Below are 21,165 nucleotides of genomic sequence, written 5' to 3' on the forward strand. Positions count from 1 at the left end.
TTCATAAAAACTATTTTACGTTTTTTTTTATAAAGCTAATGTGAATGACATGAATATAAATAAACCCCTTGTTCCAACCCGGGTCTTGATCCCGAAACAGCAAGTAACAATAAAATATTTTGAATGCAATTCTAATGAAAAAAAAGCTATGTTTAAAATTAGCATAATTAAAGTTTGAATACCAGTTATTAACAGCTCATTTTACAAGCACAATAGAATCCAAAATATTATGTGTTTTTTTAAAACTGATATTTATTTAGTTTTAAAAATAGTTTAAATGTTTTAATTGCCAAAAATAATGGAAACTTATTCCTTTGCATTTATATTATTTCATATTGGTAATTCCAAATCTCTGTTTGGCTATGATTCCGAATTCGGAAACTAGTTGGTGTTTGAAAGATTTGTTTGTTTTACTGTTTAATTACAAACATTTGACAAGCTTTCCTTTTTTAAAGTTTTTGTATATGTTTCGTTAATTATATGTAAATGTTTTGAGTATTTATTTATTTTTGTCAGAAAGGACACGAAAACATTGAAAACCCGAATGTCTCCTTTTAGTAATTGTGTAATTAATATTTGTTATTGTATTACCTGCTCTTCTGATAAATTACAATTTTTAAAGACGTTATTTATGAATATATCTCATTCAATTTGTTGATTCTCTGTAATTGCATTACGAACGATATTATAAGTAATGTACAAGTAGTTTATCGTTTTGAATAGTTGGTTAGGTTAAGTTATTGACATTTAAAATACTGTAAATCAAGTGCATTGTTGAATTGAATTTATTACGCTTTCAGCAGGTGGCAAGGATTCTTCCCTTTTAAATACATAACCCCCCCCTCCCCCTCATTCTCCTCAGATCCTTTGCATCTTTCACCCCTAGCATCTCTTCATCCAACCCATTCCACTCCCTGTCCTGCCAAGATAAGAGTTCCTATCCATTTCCATTCGCCTCCAGTCCCTCTGGAGCTTCTACCCGCGATCTTTCCACCCTTTATGCCCACTTCTGTGTATGCCAGCTGCTCCCAGCCCCCTTATTCCTTTAGCACCTTATACAGTCTGACTATCCTTTCAACCCTTCTAATGCTTCCCACCCTAGCTCTTTAATCACCTCAGTCGGGCTATGGGTAAATATGTACAGTCGCGGTAGATGCCAAAAAAAATGCTAAAAATCTGAAAATACTTTTATTCTGTGCTCTTTCGCTTCCTCTTTTCAAATCAACCGGCGGAGGTAAGAAATTCCAAATACTTTAGGAGATATCGAATTTTTAAATTTCATCATATGTAGAGTCGCGGTAGATGCCAAAAAAAATGCTAAAAATCTGAAAATACTTTTATTCTGTGCTCTTTCACTTCCTATTTTCAAATCAACCGGCGGAGGTAAGAAATTCCAAATACTTTAGGAGATATCGAATTTTTTAATTTTCATCACAATACCTGCGTAGTATGCGGCGATCACCATTGTTTCTTGTCATAGATAATAAGGTTTCTTGTTTATGAGTATCATGTTTCTTATTGGACAATTTTGTCACGTGACTGTTCCGTGATTGGCCAGTATTCAAATGAACCAATAGGTGATTATTTATTCCGTGATTGGTCAGTATTCAAAAGAACCAATACGTGATTATTTATGCATTTATTGTTCAATATGATGTTTAATTAATCGGTCAACTTCTGCCGTGAACGACTACATCATTTCCTTATAGTGGCAAAGGAAATGTACCCTTCTCCAACTTAGGTGAGTTTTTAACGTTTCTAATTTTAAAGTATTATTTTTTTATTTGGATATTGTTGCGCAAGTATTAAGTAAAAAAAATTACGTGAGTTGTTAATGTTCATCATTTGTCCGGGTTTTGTTAGGTCAGGTCAGTTACATTATAAATAATTTAAAACTAAAGAACCATTAAATTTAATTCACATTATTTTTAATGTCCGCTTAGTTTGAAAGTATTTATAATGTAACTGACCTGACCTAATCGACCATTTTATTTATTACGCATTCACTAACACACGTCAAAATAAAAAATGGCGACGTTCGAAGGGTTAAACGGGCGTTGTATTGCTAAATTAAAAAATTCGATATCTCATAAAGTATTTGGAATTTCTTATCTCTGCCGGTTGATTTGAAAAGAGGAAGTGAAAGAGCATAGAATAAAAGTATTTTCGGATTGTTAGCATTTTTTTCCGCATGAATACGCAGGTATTGTGATGAAAATTAAAAAATTCTATATCTCCGAAAGTAGTTGGAATTTCTTATCTCCGCCGGTTGATTTGAAAAGAGGAAGTGAAAGAGCACAGAATAAAAGTGTTTTCGGATTTTTAGCATTTTTTTTGGCATCTACCGCGACTGTACATATTTACCGGGCTATGCATTTTTCCCCTCTTGCCCTTCCTTTCAACAAACCCATCACCCACCTTGCTTCTCTACGCTGCACCTTCTCCAGCTCCACCTCAGTCACGAGGTTACAGCTGAACACTCCGTCACTGGCCTGACCAATGTGGAGTAGTCCTTACCCTATGCCTATTCCCGCACCCCTCCTCTCTGCCCCCTGCAGGGTCCGGCCAAGCAGCCCCAGTACCCTCCTGCCCTTACCCACCACCCGCTGAACTGCTTTGCCCATTGGTTAGTATAGATTAGCTACGTTTATAATAGCTATTGTAAATTTGTTTGAACCTTTTAAAAGTAATTGAGGAAAATTTTCGGGCAAGTAGTATTTTCAAATAAAGTTCTCCTAATTTTACTCCTTCAGAGAGCACTTTCTATAGAAAATTACCAAAATATTTTATTTACTAATGATTAACGAGGTGATGTGTTTTCTACTCAGAATTATTTGGTAATTTGTACTACTCAGGTATTCTGGTGTTATTTATGTGCATTTGTTGAGTTTAGGGGCTTTCCTAAAGAAATTAAAAGTTGTTAAATTTCTTTGTGATATTACATGTATACTATGGTCTTGCGAAATGTTCTGTTTTAAAAGTATAGTGTTGCTTGTCTTCAGGGTTGTTGCAGCATCCGAGAAGGCAAGCAACTCCAGACAACGGCCATGAAAGCCTGCAGTCTTTATTAAAATTACCATGTTTACTTTTTTTTTGCGGAGGGCACATCCTTCTACCTACTGCATTTTATTTTCTTGAACATTGGTTAGGATGATCTACCAAACAACTGCGAGAAACACAGTGAGAATAGATTGCAGCAGGAAGTTTGCTGTGCTATCCATGTTCGTGGTTGAGAAAGCAGAGTTGCTCAGATTTACTATACAAAAAAAGTTTAATAAGTAAGTCCATTGTTAATTAAATATGCATTTTCATTATTAGCAGTAACTATAAATTAATTTTTAGTTGTTTAAATTTTTTGAAACGACTTAAATTTCACAAATAAATGTGTGTAATATAAATCCCTTCTATAGAATATACACACACACAAAATCTCTCATACATGAGCAATACCACTCGCTGACTTACTAATCACAAATTCTCCAGAACTTAAACACAAACAGACTTGAAATTTGGCATGTATATTACTTTTACTACGTAAACATCTCCTAAGAAAGGATTTTACATAAATCAGCTCTCTGGGAGAGGGGTTTGCAGGGGCGTTAAAATTAAAAATTCTATTTTTTGGTAGAAAATCTCCATGGCATTAGCATTTGTATTGTTGATCCATTCTGCATCTCTATTAAAAAAATTTCAGTGGCTTTAAAAATCAATATTTATTGTTTTTCAAGCATATGTCGTACAGACTTGATTTTCGTTATACTAGATCAACTGAGAATGAGGTTTTCCATAAATCAGCTCCGAAGGGTTGTTTAGTCTGGGCAACGCCAGGTACTTCAGCTAGTTATGTATATATGTAACAACACAAACAATGGAGAGTACAGTTTTGAAAAACCAACTAATCTTTAAACAGTAATATGGTACTAGAATGGTTAAATAATTTATTTACTCAAATACAAGAGACCATTGAATTTAAGACGTTTGTCTGAAATGATGCTGAAGTTTTTTTTTTTTTTTTAAAGAAATCACCTACAAATGTAAGATGTATGTACAGTAAGTCCTCTATTTACGTCGTACCGATTTACGTAGTTTCGGATTAACGTCGCTAATGTTTGAGTACTCATGTTTCAATTTAAGTTGTCGCCGATTCACAATAACGTCATTTATAATGACCGTAAATCTTTATTTTAACAAAAACACCGTATATAATTAGTTTATAATTCTTTGTTTCCTTCGGTAGTTAATTTATGCTATGTAGTGTAAGCTACACGTTCACCGCCTTATCATACATCATGAGGGACGCTTCCTTCTCTCTGCTGCTCTCCGCGCGGTGATGCAATACTACCAGCCCGCCCGCTCGGCCACCCACGTATCTCGCACGTAGAAGTGTTATCTACTTCCCGCAACGACACAGCATTTTCTCCTACCCCTTCCGGCCGACCTTGGGCCGTGGCCGGCCGGTGGCATGAAACATGGCTCATTTTGCATCGTTTCTATTTACGTCGCGGTTTTCAGGAACGTAACCCCGACGTAAACCGAGGACTTACTGTACTTCAATTTAAGCAACACATTTATTTGTAGGTGCATTAGTTTTTCTAAGTAGGTGCCTTAATACTCTTGCAGGGCTGCTCAGCCAGTTTTGTGGCAGACTATCCTGCTTGACCTTGTTTTTATTTAGTTCCTTTGGCCTTCATTAAGAAGTGCTTATTCTGTGTTCTTTATCGATAGCATGTTACAAACATTAATTAGTTTGCCTGGAAGTGTTAAAAGTATTCAGTATTGTATGGCCCACTCAATTTTTAAATATTTAAAACACCTTATGTGTGTCCTAGAAGGGAATAATTTTAACAATTGTAAGAGACGTCCTATTTTTAGACCTCAAAAAGTGACAAAAATTGATGTTTTAAAATTGAGTAAATGCATTTTCTTCTTTCCATTGAATCAAGAATAAATTAACTTACAAAGATAAATTTAACTATTTCATATCAAAAATATTTAAGTTCACATGGCTATAACATGCATTTGTAGCCCTTTTTAGGTCCTACAGTCATTAAATCAACCAATTATATATTCAAATATTTAAATAAAATATCTTGCTGTCTGCTGTTACCAAGATCCCATGTCCTGAGATGACAATCCCCAGTAGTTTCTGTAGAATATGATTAAAGAACCTTGTTGTACATTTTAAGAAATGTTGCTTGCTACCTTAGACATTACATTTGTGAATGGTGAAAAATTTGAAGTGTATTTTTTTGTGAAACTGTAGTATAATGTTTTTACTTTGTATTTTATGTTTAGTTGCTGTATCTTCTTTTTCAGACAGCAAACTTAAGGAAGGTGTAAAACATATGATTCCAAAATGGACATGGAAATATTGCAGATGTGCAATGTTGATGATGACATGGAAAAGTCCATCTCATTTGAAGAACTTGTAATGTTTGCATTGTCCATACGTTCCAGTATTGAGAATATATCGGAGGATGCACATCCACTAAGCGATGTCTCGCCAAACATTATCCAGGAAAGTGATCATGAAATTAGAATCATGAAACCAGCAAGAACAGTGAGAAGAGAAACGTGTTTAAACAATTCTCTTTACAGCGCCTTTAGCTCCACTGATGTGAAGAAATTGTTTGCTTCAAACCCAGATGTCCTTAACAAAGTTCTGCCACCAAACAGTGGTGCCCAGATTGGAGCGATGGACGTGAAAGCTGTCAGGAGGGGTTGCGTAATGATTGCCGACGAAGAGTTAGATTTAGACGATGAGAACGAGGCCGTGTGGAGGAGCTCGGTAGATGCGGAGATCGACTTCCTCGTCCCCAAGAGCTGCTCGGACGAGGACGCCGCCACCATCAAGCACGTGATGGTCACGGACGATCTGAAATTCCATTGCAAGTTGTGTGGACTGCACTTGGCAACCTACGAGGACTTGTTCGCGCACCTCAACTCGCTGTCGCACAAAATGCTCACAGAGAAGGAAGAAAGGCGCCTAGATTTCGTGTACCACAAGAACCTGCTGCTCAAAGTGAAACAGGTGCGGGAGCTACTTGCCGAGGAGGGGGATCACATCAGCGTTCTCCAGGGGGAGCGGTACAATTGCAAGCTGTGTGACAAATGTTTCTACTGCGAACTGGACATGTTCTGCCACGTGACGTCGCTGAAGCACCAGCTGTTGAAAGTGAGGTACGAGAGCAGTAACAGAGGGCTGTGGCGGCTGCTGGAAGCGAACAGTATGGTGCAGCACGGCCAGACGTGGGAGTGCTCCGTGTGCGGCACTGGTGCAGTGACACTGGCCGAAGCAGTGATGCACATCAAGAAGGAAGAGCACAAAGAGGATTTGGTGAAAGAACATGCAAAGGTCGTTTGTGGAACGTGCGAAGAGCTGGCTGCCAGTGCATTTCCTAATTCAGAAACGTGCATTGCCAAGACAGAAAACACATCAGAAGTAGTATGTCCACAACAACCAACTCAGTGTGTGAACAAACATACTGTTGGAGGGTTGAGAGAGACTGCCCCGCACCTCACAACTAAAGAAGAAAATGAAAATTTACAAAACAAGATATTTCATGAAGAGTATAAATACCTGCTTTACATGTGCAAAGACATTTTCTTCTGCAAGCTGTGCACGACGTTTGTGAGTGCATACGGTGTCGACTACCACGTGTACAGCACGCTTCACAGCCAGGCTCTGGAAGAGAGGACTATCGTTCTGTCCCGGTTGTGGCTCACGGTCAGACTCCAGGAGCAGGGCGACTGGGGCAACGTGGCGGGCGACCGTGGGGACCCCACGCTGTTCGAGTGCCGTCTGTGCGGGGTGGCGTGCCTGGGGCTGGAGGAAGTGCCGGGGCACGTGGCGGGCGAGGCCCACGTCTCCAGCCTGGGGCAGGGACTGGTGCGGTACCGCAGGCTGTCGGGGGACTCCCTGGCGTGCCGGCTGTGTCACTCCGTGGTGCGTGACGACGAGTACGCCTCCCACGCACGCTCCGAGGCACACCGAGCCGCGTTCTCGTTGCAGGCGCACAGGCTGCAGCTCAGGCAGAACCTGCAGGAGCTGTTTGCCAAGCTGCCCGAGGTTCTGAGCATGCACCGGGAGTACTTCAGGCCGGCGTCTGGCACGGAGGCGAGATGCGTGCTGTGCAAGTGCGACGTGCCCCTGGCCGCGGACGACGTTTGGGCCCACGTCAACGACACCTACCACGTTTCACACATGAACTACTGCGTGCAGAAAATGCTGGCCAACCACAAAGTGGCAGACGAAGACAAACTGGAGGCAGCCCAGTGCAAAAACTTGAAAACTCTTCCGATCTGCAACGATGATGATGATGATGATGCCAACACTGATGTTTTAAGTGACACTGAACTGTCACAAATTGATGTAGCCAGCTTTGATAATGTAGAAGATGATAAAGAAAATGAAAACAAATTCAGTATAGATTGTATGAGAACAATTTATTCCAGTAAGTAGTTTTGTGAAAGTGATACAAGGCAGAATGTAAGAGGTCTTATGTAGCTACTACATACATGCAAGAAACAAAACTGGCATGTGCCATATATTAAAACTTCTTCTCTTGTAGTAGATTATTAATAACCTCTTAAGGATAGAATAAGTTTTATTTCTAGGGTTTCTTTTTTTTTTTAACATACACAAGGTTATCCAGATATGTATTACAATTTTGTACATAGCACAGTTAAAACAATCACATCAGCGACACAACAACTTCAACCAAAAACCCATAGCCTTCGGTACATGTACAGAATTTCTCTCTTGAAGCTTTCCAATTGCAATCCAACAACTCTCAATCCAGTCCTGAATTTTTTCAAATTTTTATCTAGTTAAACTTCGTGGTAAATATGTCAGTAGTTGCTCATGATTTACATTCATCAACTTTACATTAGTAGCTAGTGCAACTTTTCCTCCTATGACAATCCTCTTTATGACAATACCTTTTGGTCTGTAATGTGTTTATCATCTTAATGGAAGACTCAGCATCCTTGGAAACTACCACAGTTTTAATGCTTACATTTCATGACTCTTCAAGCAACTGAAGCACATATTTGTAATCCTTGTTGCCTTAACAGTAACTAAATACTGCTTACCATAAATAGGTTATGAAGTTGAACACTACGTACTGTGTTTTGCACTGAATTTAGGTATTTACTTTTTGTGACCAAGTCGTTCATGCCAGAGCTTAAAATTACTGCAGCTAACATTCAGCTCATTACATCTGGAAATCTTGAAAAGCATAGTATGGAGATTGATGTCCTCATGGTAACTTTCTTTGCTCGAATATTCAGCCTTATTATCTTATATTATCATTATCCCTGTTAAAGTGATAACCCTTAGGTTCTGTCTCAAAATTATTTTTGATAGTGGCTTCTGTCCAAGCATTATTCAGAAGTCTTTCAAACTCTACCTCTCCCTTTCATAGCCAAGTTAATATTGGTACTAGAATAAGTCTCACTCACAACAACAAATGTCAGAAGTGTCTTTTGGCTGGATGCCCCACCGTTCATTGTCCGTCTCACCTCATTATTCATATCACATTGGTGTTGAATGAAAGCTGTCTTGTCATGTGCAAAGACTCTGCTTCTAGCTGGTGGTTTGTCTGACCGCACGTGCTTGTAGTTCCTTGCTACGTGGCCTACTCTCCACGGTTGTAACACGTCACATTTCTTCATATTTGGAAATACTAAGAGCTGGCACTTGATTCCTGCGCATAGACAGTGTTGTTTCTTCATCCAGTAACCGAGTTTTCAGGTCAAGCAAGAATTATCTTTCATCTGTTGACAACCAGGCATTTTGGAATTTTCATGACTTGACAGGTAATGTAGATTGAGATGGGGTAAATCAGAGGTAAAATTTAAAAATGTTTTTTTTTTGTCCACACTTTTATAATACTCAGATTAAATTAAAACATGCTCAAATCTTGCATACACATATAGCAACACTATGAAAATAGCATCAATTTGAACATATTATAGAATTAACAGAAAAAAAAGTTTGTATCCAATCATTTCTGTAATTCTGATTTCCAATTTATTTATTTTTTTTACTGTAAAATATTGCCCTTACTTATTTTTTCAGTGGATGTGTACATTAAATAGAGTTTTTGGTTGTTGTTTGAGCATCAATTTACCCTAGAATTTTAACATGAACCAAAATAAGGTTCGGGGTCATGCCTCTTTTAGTTACACTAAAAATTAGAAGAATTTTAGGTAGATATCAAAGTTTCAAAGAAATACTACCCATTGTAGCTGTTACCATGGTGGGACTTCGGGAAATTTTTTTATCATAATTTTTAGTTTCATGGTCCATAAACCCAAAAACCATTGTCAACTCAAATATATAAAATCAAAATTTTGTGGACATAACTGGCACAATTTTTCACAAATCACTTCCAAACTAATACATAAAATCTAGTGGTGGAAAATCTCGGTCATGTTTGTTAATGGGCAATATCCGACCAAAGGGGTGGAAATGGGAAAGGTTTAAAAATAATAATAATAATTGCTGTAACTCTAATAATGAAAATATCACATCTGTTAGAAGGTTTTATAACTCATAGGATAAATACCAAAAAAAAAAATTTAATGATAAAATTTTTAATACGACCAACCATAACTGCCTTTGTAGGCGCACCAGATTTGTTCAGAATGTTTGTAAATCTTATCATTTTTATCTAAAAAAATTTGTCTGAAACAATTTTTGGTAAGATAAACCATTACTGCTGAAAAACATTACTGTTAATAAACCTGGGGTGAAAATAACAATGGTAGAAAGACAAAAAGGTTATTACTTTTTTTAATAGATATATCTTATTGTAAAACTCCTAAAATTGATCTAAATCCTTTGGCTGAAACAATTTTTGATAAAACAAACTATTACCATAAAAACAAGGGTTGAAATAAAAAAAAAATTAAAACTGCCTTAGTATCAAATTTGTAATAATTTATTTTTTACCTTCTTAGAATTACCTTAAAAATTTGTTAAAAAAATGTTTTATACAATTACATATTAGTGCAAGGGATGAAAAATAGTTTGAAGGTCAAAAATAATTGCATAACTACCTTAGTAGGCATAATATGAAATACTAGATGCATTTGAGTTAAGAACATTTCAGAATATTTTTGCTGCATGGAATTTGAGAAAATGTTTAATCAATTTTTATTTTATTTTAATATTGGTAAACACACAGAATGTATGTACATTAAGATTTTAAAATGATCCAGGAGTTTTTAGAAGTATCCACAACATTTCCAAAAGAAATCAGTTCTTTGAAATCTACCTACACCTGTAGACTGTGCTGAATGGGATTTTTTAAAATAATTTTTGTTAGATACATTGGTGGGCTCGTCTACCTTCAACAATTTTTATAATATAAACTATTTCAACAGTATTAGAGTGATTTTAAATATTACAATTAACCCTAGTTAATAACTTTGTTATAGTTGCTGTTCAGTCATATTTTCTCTGTTTCTCTAATTAACTTTGCCATATTTTGTACCATTCAGGGGCGTAGCCAGGGGGGGTTTTAGGGGTTAAACCCCCCCCCCCCCTTAGCACCAAATCTTTAATTAATTTCTTATTCATCACTCAAACAAATTTCATAGGTATTAAAATTAATAATTTTTTTATCATTACAATATTTAAATTTAAGAACCGAAAACTGCTAAAATAGCTTTAATTACACCTTAAAACCCAAATTTTCTCGGGGGAGGACCTCCGGACACCCCACTTTAATATGGGGGGGGGGGGGGGGGGGGGGGGCATGCTTCTTAACATCCCCCATACACAAATCCTGGCTACGCCACTGGTACCATTCAAATATACTTAATAATAATCCTTCATTATTCTCTATTTTTAACTGATAAAATTGTTCCAGTAGGGCCAATGATTTTTGGATAAATCTAATTTTTCAATTATTTCAAAAGTAGTTTTGCTATTTTCAAGTGATGTGATTTGAGGAAAGTCCAGGACAGATATCAACAAAACCATAGCATTAGTATTATTAGAAAATAGGTGTAAAACCTTTTAAGCTTAACATCTGCAAGTGTCCAAAACAAGTGAATTTTATTTGAACTAATTGAAATGTTCTTATTTCTTAATTTTTTTTAGAATTCAGTGTGTTACCACAAAGCATAAAAACAATGTTTTCGTCACAGAAGAATTTCAACAAACACTGCAATGAACTTCTTGGTCTTTCTGGAAATGAATTCTTGTCAACCCAGAATTCGCAGATTATTGCCATGCTCCAGCAGACTTTCCAACCAGTGTTCCAAGAGTGTAAAATTGTTATCTTTGGATCGAGGATGGCTGGATTTGCTGTCCAGAGTAATGACATTGATGTCTATCTTGATGTAGGTAAGTGATTTTGTCAAATAAGTATTTAACATCTGCCTGCAGAGAATGTAGACTATAAATCTTGGCACAGCATTCTTTGTTCTTTTTCTTAGCTTTGTAAACAAAATTGACTTACAGCATTATTGTGCCTAGTATATTTTACAATGAGTATGGTTTGTGCATAATTTCAATAAAATTTAAGTACTAGTAGCTACTTACCCCCTTCCCCTTCCTTATTCTTGCTGTAGATGTGGTTACTGTAATGTAATTTTTTACTCACGTAAAACTGGTAGTGTTCATGCTGGTTTTGTAAGTGTTCAGTACTGAAGTGTCGATAGAGTGACGAGAAAAGCACGAACATAAAACATGAAAGTTAGCTGGTGGTTCGCCATGGAGTCAGGGCCAACAGGGATGTGATAAGCGAAATGTCCGGGTAGTCGGACTAGTGGACAAAGGGAGGTTTGCACAGAGAAGCAGCACCTTGATTCCTGTACGGTACCCCATTTTTAATGAATTAGGGTAAACAGGTAGTTGATGGGCTGTAAATAGACTCAATGTTACAAACTTAATGCTTGGATATGTCTACACAGAAACTAGGTACACAATTTATTTATGTAATACATTTTAATATGCACATCAACACTCGAAATGAGTTTGCATGGATGTGCACAACAAAGACAACAATAACAATAAAAATACATACAATCAACATGATGGCACAAAAAAAAACAGACACAACAATATTAACAGTATAAAGAAAAAGTACAGAACTGATAAAATATGATAATATGCAAGGAACATTGCTGAAAACTAACTATGATATTAATTTTTGCAATGGAGATATTAATTACCTTAAAAAAAATTTTTTTTCCTAATTGGTGATTCAAGAAATAGTGACATAAGACATCAGCAACAGCATTCTGAGTTTCTTTGTTTGTGCCACATGCTAATTTAATCTCCATACATGTTTTCACAGAATAACCAAAACAACTTCTCCATGGTTAATTTAACAGCCTCATTTGAGAGGCTTCGGACAAAGGACCATGTAAAAAATTTAAAAAAAAAAGCTATTAATTTAAGCTAAGTATTCACCTCTAAAACGTTCACATTATTAATTGGTATAGTAAACTCAACTCTCAGCAAATCCTCGAAGCACACCTATATGTTCAGGTGCGCCTCGTTCGTTAAGTGGCAGCAAGGCTGGACAAAAATCTCTCATGTCTCTCCGCTGCTGATTTGCTGGTGAAAACATTCCAAAACAGGTGATGGTTGGAGTTGAATTACAGTTAAACAAGAAAAGAGTTGAAATTTTGAACCTTCTGTTCAGATTTGGAGACATTTACCTACCACAACCACCGAAACAAGGTGACTAAAATCCGAGCAGGTATCAAGTTTAAAAACTTAATTTACTACAAAATGTAGTTTGGATGAGTGATTTGACATTTGTAGAACAACCATACAAGAAATCATAAAGTTAATTTGCCAAAAATAAACGTAGACCAGCATTCTTCTCAATTTTTGTTTTATCTGTCACTGGTAATATATTAAATAAATATTTGTACCTGTTTTCTTGTTATTAACATATGGTGTAATTGACAGTTCAAAAATGGTGTCCATATAGAGTGATTTTGAGAATCGCAGAATTAGCATCAGAATCTGATACGCTATTAAACGCCTGAAGTGGCAAAAAAAACTTGGATGCAGCTACATTAGACCATGATAGTTGCAGTACACAGTATGCAGTAGTATAGCAACGAGTGTAGCTGGCCAATAGCTGAAACACACTCCACTGCCAGCTTGCAGGTGTGGGAGTGCTCTGTGGGGTAAGTAAGGCAATGAATGACTCAGAGAAAAAAAAAAAAAAAATTGAAAAACCTAGGAGTGGGAGAGTGGGGCGTTTGATGAAGGAGAGGGAGAAGGTGAATAATGAATAAAGTAGAAACGGACAACTGGAAGTGTGTGTCAGAGGTTGTTTGTGAGGATGGGCTACACTGTCCACTGTCAGCTTGCAGGTGTGGGAGTGTTGTGACATGCTGGTTCTTGCACCCAGGCAGCAGCAAGCTGAAGAGCCACGAGCACCAGGTGTGTCAGAGGTTGTTTGTGAGGATGGGCCACACTGTCCACTGTCAGCTTGCAGGTGTGGGAAGGTTGTGACATGCTGGTTCTTGCACCCAGGCAGCAGCAAGCTGAAGAGCCACGAGCACCAGGTGTGTCAGAGGTTGTTTGTGAGGATGGGCTACACTGTCCACTGCCAGCTTGCAGGTGTGGGATTGTTGTGACATGCTGGTTCTTGCACCAAGGCGGCAGCAAGCTGAAGAGCCACGAGAACCAGGTGTGTCAGAGGTTGTTTGTGAGGATGGGCTACACTGTCCACTGCCAGCTTGCAGGTGTGGGATTGTTGTGACTTGCTGGTTCTTGCACCCAGGCGGCAGCAAGCTGAAGAGCCACGAGAACCAGGTGTGTCAGAGGTTGTTTGTGAGGATGGGCCACACTGTCCACTGTCAGCTTGCAGGTGTGGGAGTGTTGTAACATGCTGGTTCTTGCACCCAGGCGGCAGCAAGCTGAAGAGCCACGAGAACCAGGTGTGTCAGAGGTTTTTTGTGAGGATAGGCTACACTGTCCACTGCCAGCTTGCAGGTGTGGGATTGTTGTGACTTGCTGGTTCTTGCACCCAGGCAGCAGCAAGCTGAAGAGCCACGAGAACCAGGTGTGTCAGAGGTTGTTTTTGAGGATGGGCTACACTGTCCACTGCCAGCTTGCAGGTGTGGGAGTGTTGTGACATGCTGGTTCTTGCACCCAGGCGGCAGCAAGCTGAAGAGCCACGAGAACCAGGTGTGTCAGAGGTTGTTTGTGAGGATGGGCTACACTGTCCACTGCCAGCTTGCAGGTGTGGGATTGTTGTGACTTGCTGGTTCTTGCACCCAGGCGGCAGCAAGCTGAAGAGCCATGAGAACCAGGTGTGTCAGAGGTTGTTTGTGAGGATGGGCCACACTGTCCACTGTCAGCTTGCAGGTGTGGGAGTGTTGTGACATGCTGGTTCTTGCACCCAGGCGGCAGCAAGCTGAAGAGCCACAAGAACCAGGTGTGTCAGAGGTTTTTTGTGAGGATAGGCTACACTGTCCACTGCCAGCTTGCAGGTGTGGGATTGTTGTGACTTGCTGGTTCTTGCACCCAGGCAGCAGCAAGCTGAAGAGCCACGAGAACCAGGTGTGTCAGAGGTTGTTTGTGAGGATGGGCTACACTGTCCACTGCCAGCTTGCAGGTGTGGGAGTGTTGTGACATGCTGGTTCTTGCACCCAGGCGGCAGCAAGCTGAAGAGCCACGAGAACCAGGTGTGTCAGAGGTTGTTTGTGAGGATGGGCTACACTGTCCACTGCCAGCTTGCAGGTGTGGGAGTGTTGTGACATGCTGGTTCTTGCACCCAGGCGGCAGCAAGCTGAAGAGCCACGAGAACCAGGTGTGTCAGAGGTTGTTTGTGAGGATGGGCTACACTGTCCACTGCCAGCTTGCAGGTGTGGGAGTGTTGTGACATGCTGGTTCTTGCACCCAGGCGGCAGCAAGCTGAAGAGCCACGAGAACCAGGTCTGTCAGAGGTTGTTTGTGAGGATGGGCTACACTGTCCACTGCCAGCTTGCAGGTGTGGGAAGGTTGTGACATGCTGATTCTTGCACCCAGGCGGCAGCAAGCTGAAGAGCCACGAGCACCAGGTGTGTCAGAGGTTGTTTGTGAGGATGGGCTACATGCTGCTGCGCAGTCACGAGGAATGCAGGAACTTGAAGGAGGTGCCATATGCCCGCACGCCCATCGTAAGGCTCACGTACGTCCCTCTGGGGATTGACTGCGACATAAATTTTGTAAATGAAATGAGCGTGTACAACACCCAGCTTGTGAGGTGAGCCAAGCCAAGTAATAGCCTTGTCCTGTACGAGTTGTTCTGTGAAGTGAACAGCAGGTTTTTAGCATCATTTTAAATGTACCATTGTCATTTTTGTTATATTAGTAGTCAATGAGGTCGTTGGAGAAAGACATGCACCATATAAATCAAGTAAATTGTGGAAGTAATCAAACATATTCTGTAATTTTGTAGCATCCCAGCATTTTCCCGAGCTACTTCAGTTCAGATTCTCTCATATCACACTAACATTTTGTAAAAAACAATTACAAAATTGTTGTCGAACTAGAGGCTATGTACAGTTAGCTTTTCAACAAGCTGCCTAACTAATACCAACTCTAGGTGAATGTGGTTTCCAGTTCCCGAACATATGATTACTATGATTAAAATGATGTTTCACATTTTTGAATTTGATGATGGTGCTGAGTTCAATATTACACAGTCAGTTTTATATACAGTGTTTACTGCAAGAGACATGAGAAGGTTCAAATAGCAATTCTTTTATAGGATACATATTTAGTAATGAATTCAGTTAGTGAATCATTGTATTTTTATTTTTTAAAAAAGCTACAATAAAGTTAAATGGCCTTAAACTTTATAACACTTGAATTTCATTGAGGAATGTGAAATTTGTTTTGCAGATTTTATTCCATGATTGACGAGAGGGTGAAGATGCTAATTTTGATATTGCGACACTGGGCTAAAACCACGAGGGCTACCAGGTTGGGCACTTTGGCCAAGATATCAAACTATGCACTCACGCTTCTGGTGATATTTTACCTGCAGCAGCTTGAACAACCAGTTGTGCCAACTGTTGAATTCCTGCAATCTCATCACACTGGAGAAGAAAAATTCATTCGAGGTATTGTTTGTTTAAGTAATATTTAGCATGTACTGCACATGCTTACCATGTATTTTCTAGAAAATATGAGTGTATTAATTTGTACACATGGCGCAATTCCACACAATATACTTGAATGCATTTCTCACATTCATGGGGGAAGTTGTTGACCATTAAGATAAAATCCCTACAGAGTGTCTTCGAGCTGACTTGCCTAGCAACTTGACTATCTGTCTTGTACAGCACAATCATACAGGGAAGTTAATGGGGTGAGATGACCAGTTCATTTCTCACTCCGGAGCCCAGGTACTTCATGCACGTGGTTTGCCCTCCGCCGACAGTAGTTGATGAGTCTGCGCTGGCAAGGTTGTTGTTCTCCTGTTCCAGGCTGGAACTGCAGCTTCTCGCAGGACCGGACGGCCGTGCCCGAGACCCGGAACGAGGCGTCGACGGCACGGCTCCTGCGCGGCTTCTTCGAGTTCTGCGGCGGCACGGACCTGGGCCAGGCGGTGCTGTGCCCCCACAGCGGGCGCCGCATGTCGCGGCCGGGCTTCGCGCGGTGGATGGGGCGGCAGCGCGCGCGGGAGAGGTTCTGCCTCAAGTCGCCCCTGTGCGTGCAGGACCCACTGGACCTGAGCCACAACGTGACCAAGGGCGTGACGGCCCAGTGCCTGGCCTCCTTCCAGCTGGCCTGCCTGGCGTCCGCGCAGCTCGCCGCCGCGCTCTGACACGCTTCTCGCACCGACTCTGTACTATCACCAGGCGATAGCCATTAAACAGACTTCGTAACAACCCATTTTCTTATTTGTGTATTTTGATATTACGCTCACTACTGCTAACCACCATCAAAATCTTATATCTTTAAACGAGAAATTCTTGTGCGTGTGTGGGTGTCTATATACGTATAAAAAAATCTGAATTTCGGAAACGGCTCCAACGATTTTCATGAAATTTAGCATGCAGGTGGTTTCGGGGGCGATAAATCGATCTAGCTAGGATTCATTTTTAGAAAATGTTGTTTTATCCGCATTTTCGAAAATCAACTTTATTATCGATAATCAACTTAAACATAAATGACTCTTCCTGACACCTATTGGCGAGTAATAATACAATTTTTTTTTTAAATTGGGAGCAACTAACTGCTTTAACGACACAACAACACTAAAGCTACTCCAGTAGATGGCGTTGTCAAGCAACACTAAGCCCATGAGTGTTTGGTTTGAGGTTAGACCAAGAAAATCAATTGTTTACTTATATTATTTGTGTCTTTTTGACTCATGTGTTCACTTAAAAATGCCTAAACGATCTTTGAAAAAAATGCTTATTATTATGTCGGTAAGATCGAAAAATTTTATTCATATTTCATCAGTATGTAATTCGTATTTAAATATAATTTCTAAAAAAAAAAAAAAAAACCAATTTACCAACCAAAAAAAAATACCGAGCTAAACTCGGTCGTCCAGGTACTGTCTGATTAAAATGTTCAACTTCTTGAACACAATTTTTATGATTCAGCCTCTACAATATTGATGACCTGGCATTATAATTTTACATCCAGCACCAGGCTGTCTAGTCCCTAAAATTTAATAGAGCTAATTAATCACAATGATAAAAATATTCAACAGTTTTACTTTCCTCCTAAAGAAACTCTATTTGGTTGAGCTATAAGCTTATTACATAAGCATAATTTCTAATTCAAATTTACACCCCTAACATTTAATTTGATCATTAATTACACTTATAAGTTCAAAGTAAGACAGTAAAACACACCTTTTTAGTTTAAAGGTTTATGAAAAACAAATTTAAAAAAAATAATAAATCGATGAACACCGGCTGCACGCACGAAAAAGGATGACTCATTGTCCCATTACACTTTGTCTCGTTACGCTCATTGTACGCTTGCGCCGCATCTATCTCTCTTCCACTCGATTGGAACAACCATCGATTTGACTTTTCCGAGGCACATTAAACTTGAAACACTCCCATTCGTTTCCTACTTTTCCTATAATCGTCCTACCCTTAACAGAATAACACAGATTGGAAGAAGTTAAATAGCAAACATGTATAAAAGTTACAGTTAAAATAATCTGTTCGTTAAAGTAATAAACATATTTGAATTAATGAGTGCAAAATAAAAGTAAATTTATCAATTAAATTGTACATTTCATTTTACTCCTTCTTTGTATCCATACAAAATAGTGATAATTCAATAAAAATGATTCAATTTTATTCATAAAAGTTCATCAATGTTTTGTTATGACGTCACTTTAAACTATCGTCTGTAAACCGACTTTACAGACAAACAATTTTTTTTATACTTTAAATCTAATCACGTGGCCCGAAATTTGATAACTGTACTGCGCATGCACTGTTTGCCGCCAAGTAGGCAACCAAATGACATTAAAATAAGCACTTATCCCTTATTTGTATGCAATCAGTCTTGATTAAGGATTATAAATGAAATTTAAGAATTTTTAACCACCCTTATTCAATTAAAGACAATTTAAGTACTTTTTAAGGATATTAAGGAGGTGTACGAACCCTGGTTGATTTTTTTTGTTTGGATGTGAATAGATATGAGTCTGTATGTTTAATTAGTTGGTTTTTTTTGTCATATCTGGACGCTGCAGTTTAACAAAAGTGGAGTGAGTTAACGGCTTGTGTTTATAGCACCAATGAATAGGAAAAGAGAGAGGTGTGTGTAATGGGAGCACAAGGCAGCCATTTCCAATGCAAATGTGAACATCATCTCTGTTTCTAAGATTAATAATGTCTGTCATCCTGTTTTATTTAGCAATTTTGGCTACTTATTAACTTCACAGTTCATAAATGAAACCTTGCATGGTTTGTGTGTCATTTTTATCTAATCAGCAAATGTGCTTTAATTATTTTACATATCATTTATAAATGCCAACATTTATAGTTACAATTTATTCAAAATTGTATGCTGCCCCTGAATTTTAGAAGCAGTCCTTTACTTTCATATGTTTAACTTAAATTGGATATGTACAGATACCAGTAATGATTTATCATAAGAAACCAAAAGTTATTTAAATTATTACTAGTACAGATTACCTGTTTGATAAAAAAAAAACACAAATACACTTTTGTCACAGCCAATATTCTATTTCAATAAGGTCTAAACTTTTTCATATTTATTAGCACAGGTTTAACAAGATATGAATTGCTGCCAAAATGATAACAGTTTTGGTGTATGAATTATGTGATTGATGAGGCATATGAGATGACAGTGAATTGAAACCACCACATTACATACTCAACTCAATGTGAAAAAAACTAATGTAACAAGATATTAGAATTACCTGTATTACTTCCACAGATATATAACAAAGAAAGAGGGTTCTAACATATCTACATAATCCCATTCAGAAGCTGTTTTCACCTTTATGTTTTAAAACTCAGTAAAATGTCTGCACTTAGGTACTACGTATTTACATCCCATATTTCAAGTTAGCACAATATCGTTTTAAATGTATCAACCCTGCCACACACTTAACCACTACAACTGCAGAAGCACGTTGAGAGAATGTAGCGTACGGCAACACTGAACAAATGTCTTCAGTGATTCGGTCCAGATAAACACACCAGAAACACTAAGCTAAGAGTTCCAACTTATAAGCTAACAGTCTTCAAGCGATATTTATAAACACGTTGGTGCACCTTCCTTCTCAATTGAGGGAGTATCATTAAAACAATAAACATTACGATCAACTATATATGAATACAGATCAATCACAGTCCCAGCAATGCTTATGCAGTGTTTGAATTCACTCGACCACAACACGCAACACCCGTCGTGACGGCGGAGTTGCCAGTTCTGCGGGCAGCATGTCTTCTCCAGCGCAAATAGCTTCCCTGGAATGACCCCGGACATCCAGCCGGGTGGAAACCTTGTGACAGCGCACGGTGATTCACAAGGGAAATATTTGTTCTTGCATTCGACGTACCTTTCTAGTAATGTCCTAAAAATTAAGATCCAAAATTAGAACAGCATTTGCAAGTATTTAAACAAGTGCTGAAATAACAAACGAGAACACTAAGAAATGAGAAAACAATAAAAATAAATTGAAGGAAAAAGATAAGCAATTCTATAAAACTTAAAGACATTAAAATGCAAAGAAATTTTTTTTTAACTTGCGTAGAAAGTAATACATAGTATGGAGGATAGTGGTAATGGCTAACATATTTACTAAAAAGTAAGCACAAACCAGTATATAAATAGGAAAATAGTTTTTGTAAACGCAATTGAACCAGAGAGAGCAGCAAAGTCATGAAACTGTAGTGTGCAATTATGTGAGCAAGAACTTCAAAACTTGAATCAAAAGAAAATTAAATTCTTTCAAAATGTGAATTTGGATAAAGATATAAGGAGTGAAAGAGGCAGATAAATTGATGAACAAGGAAATGCTACAATAAACAGGAGGAAGGACAATGTTAGAAGAAGAAGAAAAAACAGGAAAATATAATTTAACTGGAACTGACATCATTAGGAGCTGTGAACTCGAGCATTCATGGGCAAAGTACGGCCCTTCAGGCTAGTCAATCCGGCCCGCACATGGTTTTGAAAACCTCTACAATTACACATAGGTCAAAATGTATTTTCTGCATAGCTAGAATGGAATAACGGTTTTCTTCTCATTGCAGCTCAAACCGATTGATTTGCAATGTAACACACAAATTGAAGCAACTATTTTTCATGTTTCTAATATTGAGTTGTAAAAGGCCCTATCTTAATCAGGTTTCCCAAACCTGAAATCTCACGCTCATAAGATAATTGCGATGTTTGCATCCACCTACATCTGTGAACAGGTATTTTTGCCTAAGAAGCTTCACAAAACCAGCTTTAGAAACCTTTTTTATTGACTGACCACCATTTAGCTTCACTACTGCGAATCAGCTCATACCAGTTTCTACCAGATCATGAACAACTTTTAGAAGCTCAATCACTGTTCCATCTGTCATACTCTTTTTAAAGAATAATCAAGGTTTGTAATTTTTTTTTAAGTTTTTTTTTTTAACATTGTAGCATATAATATAATTTTTGTGTGATGTAAAAATCAAAAATAAAGTTTA

General features: G+C 38.3%; 2 protein-coding genes across 8 annotated transcripts in view; one reads left to right on the plus strand and one right to left on the minus strand.

The window, feature by feature from the left end:
• The first annotated feature begins 81 nt into the window (after positions 1-81).
• LOC134534302 (uncharacterized) lies at positions 82-16,863 on the plus strand. 7 transcript variants are annotated; one of them, XM_063372670.1, is made up of 7 exons: positions 82-103; positions 3,003-3,278; positions 5,317-7,454; positions 11,114-11,359; positions 15,014-15,230; positions 15,872-16,092; positions 16,459-16,863. In XM_063372670.1, the coding sequence occupies exons 3-7, from the start codon at positions 5,357-5,359 to the stop codon at positions 16,797-16,799; spliced, it is 3,123 nt and encodes a 1,040-aa protein (XP_063228740.1). In that variant the 5' UTR covers positions 82-103; positions 3,003-3,278; positions 5,317-5,356; the 3' UTR covers positions 16,800-16,863. The 7 variants fall into 7 exon arrangements, with proteins under 7 accessions (XP_063228740.1, XP_063228744.1, XP_063228743.1 ...); XM_063372674.1 differs by lacking the exon at positions 82-103 and adding an exon at positions 355-565 and having other exon boundaries at positions 3,150-3,278; XM_063372673.1 differs by lacking the exon at positions 82-103 and adding an exon at positions 355-557.
• Positions 16,864-17,444: 581 nt separating this feature from the next.
• LOC134534301 (uncharacterized) overlaps positions 17,445-21,165 on the minus strand; it is a 29,171-nt gene continuing 25,450 nt past the window's right edge. The window contains exon 5 of the mRNA XM_063372668.1: positions 17,445-20,054. Within this exon, the coding sequence (XP_063228738.1) occupies positions 20,004-20,054 (51 nt within the window). The 3' untranslated portion in view covers positions 17,445-20,003. The remainder of the gene's footprint in view (positions 20,055-21,165) is intronic.

Source organism: Bacillus rossius, chromosome 7 (assembly GCF_032445375.1).
Source record: "Bacillus rossius redtenbacheri isolate Brsri chromosome 7, Brsri_v3, whole genome shotgun sequence".
NCBI classification, from domain to species: domain Eukaryota; kingdom Metazoa; phylum Arthropoda; class Insecta; order Phasmatodea; family Bacillidae; genus Bacillus; species Bacillus rossius.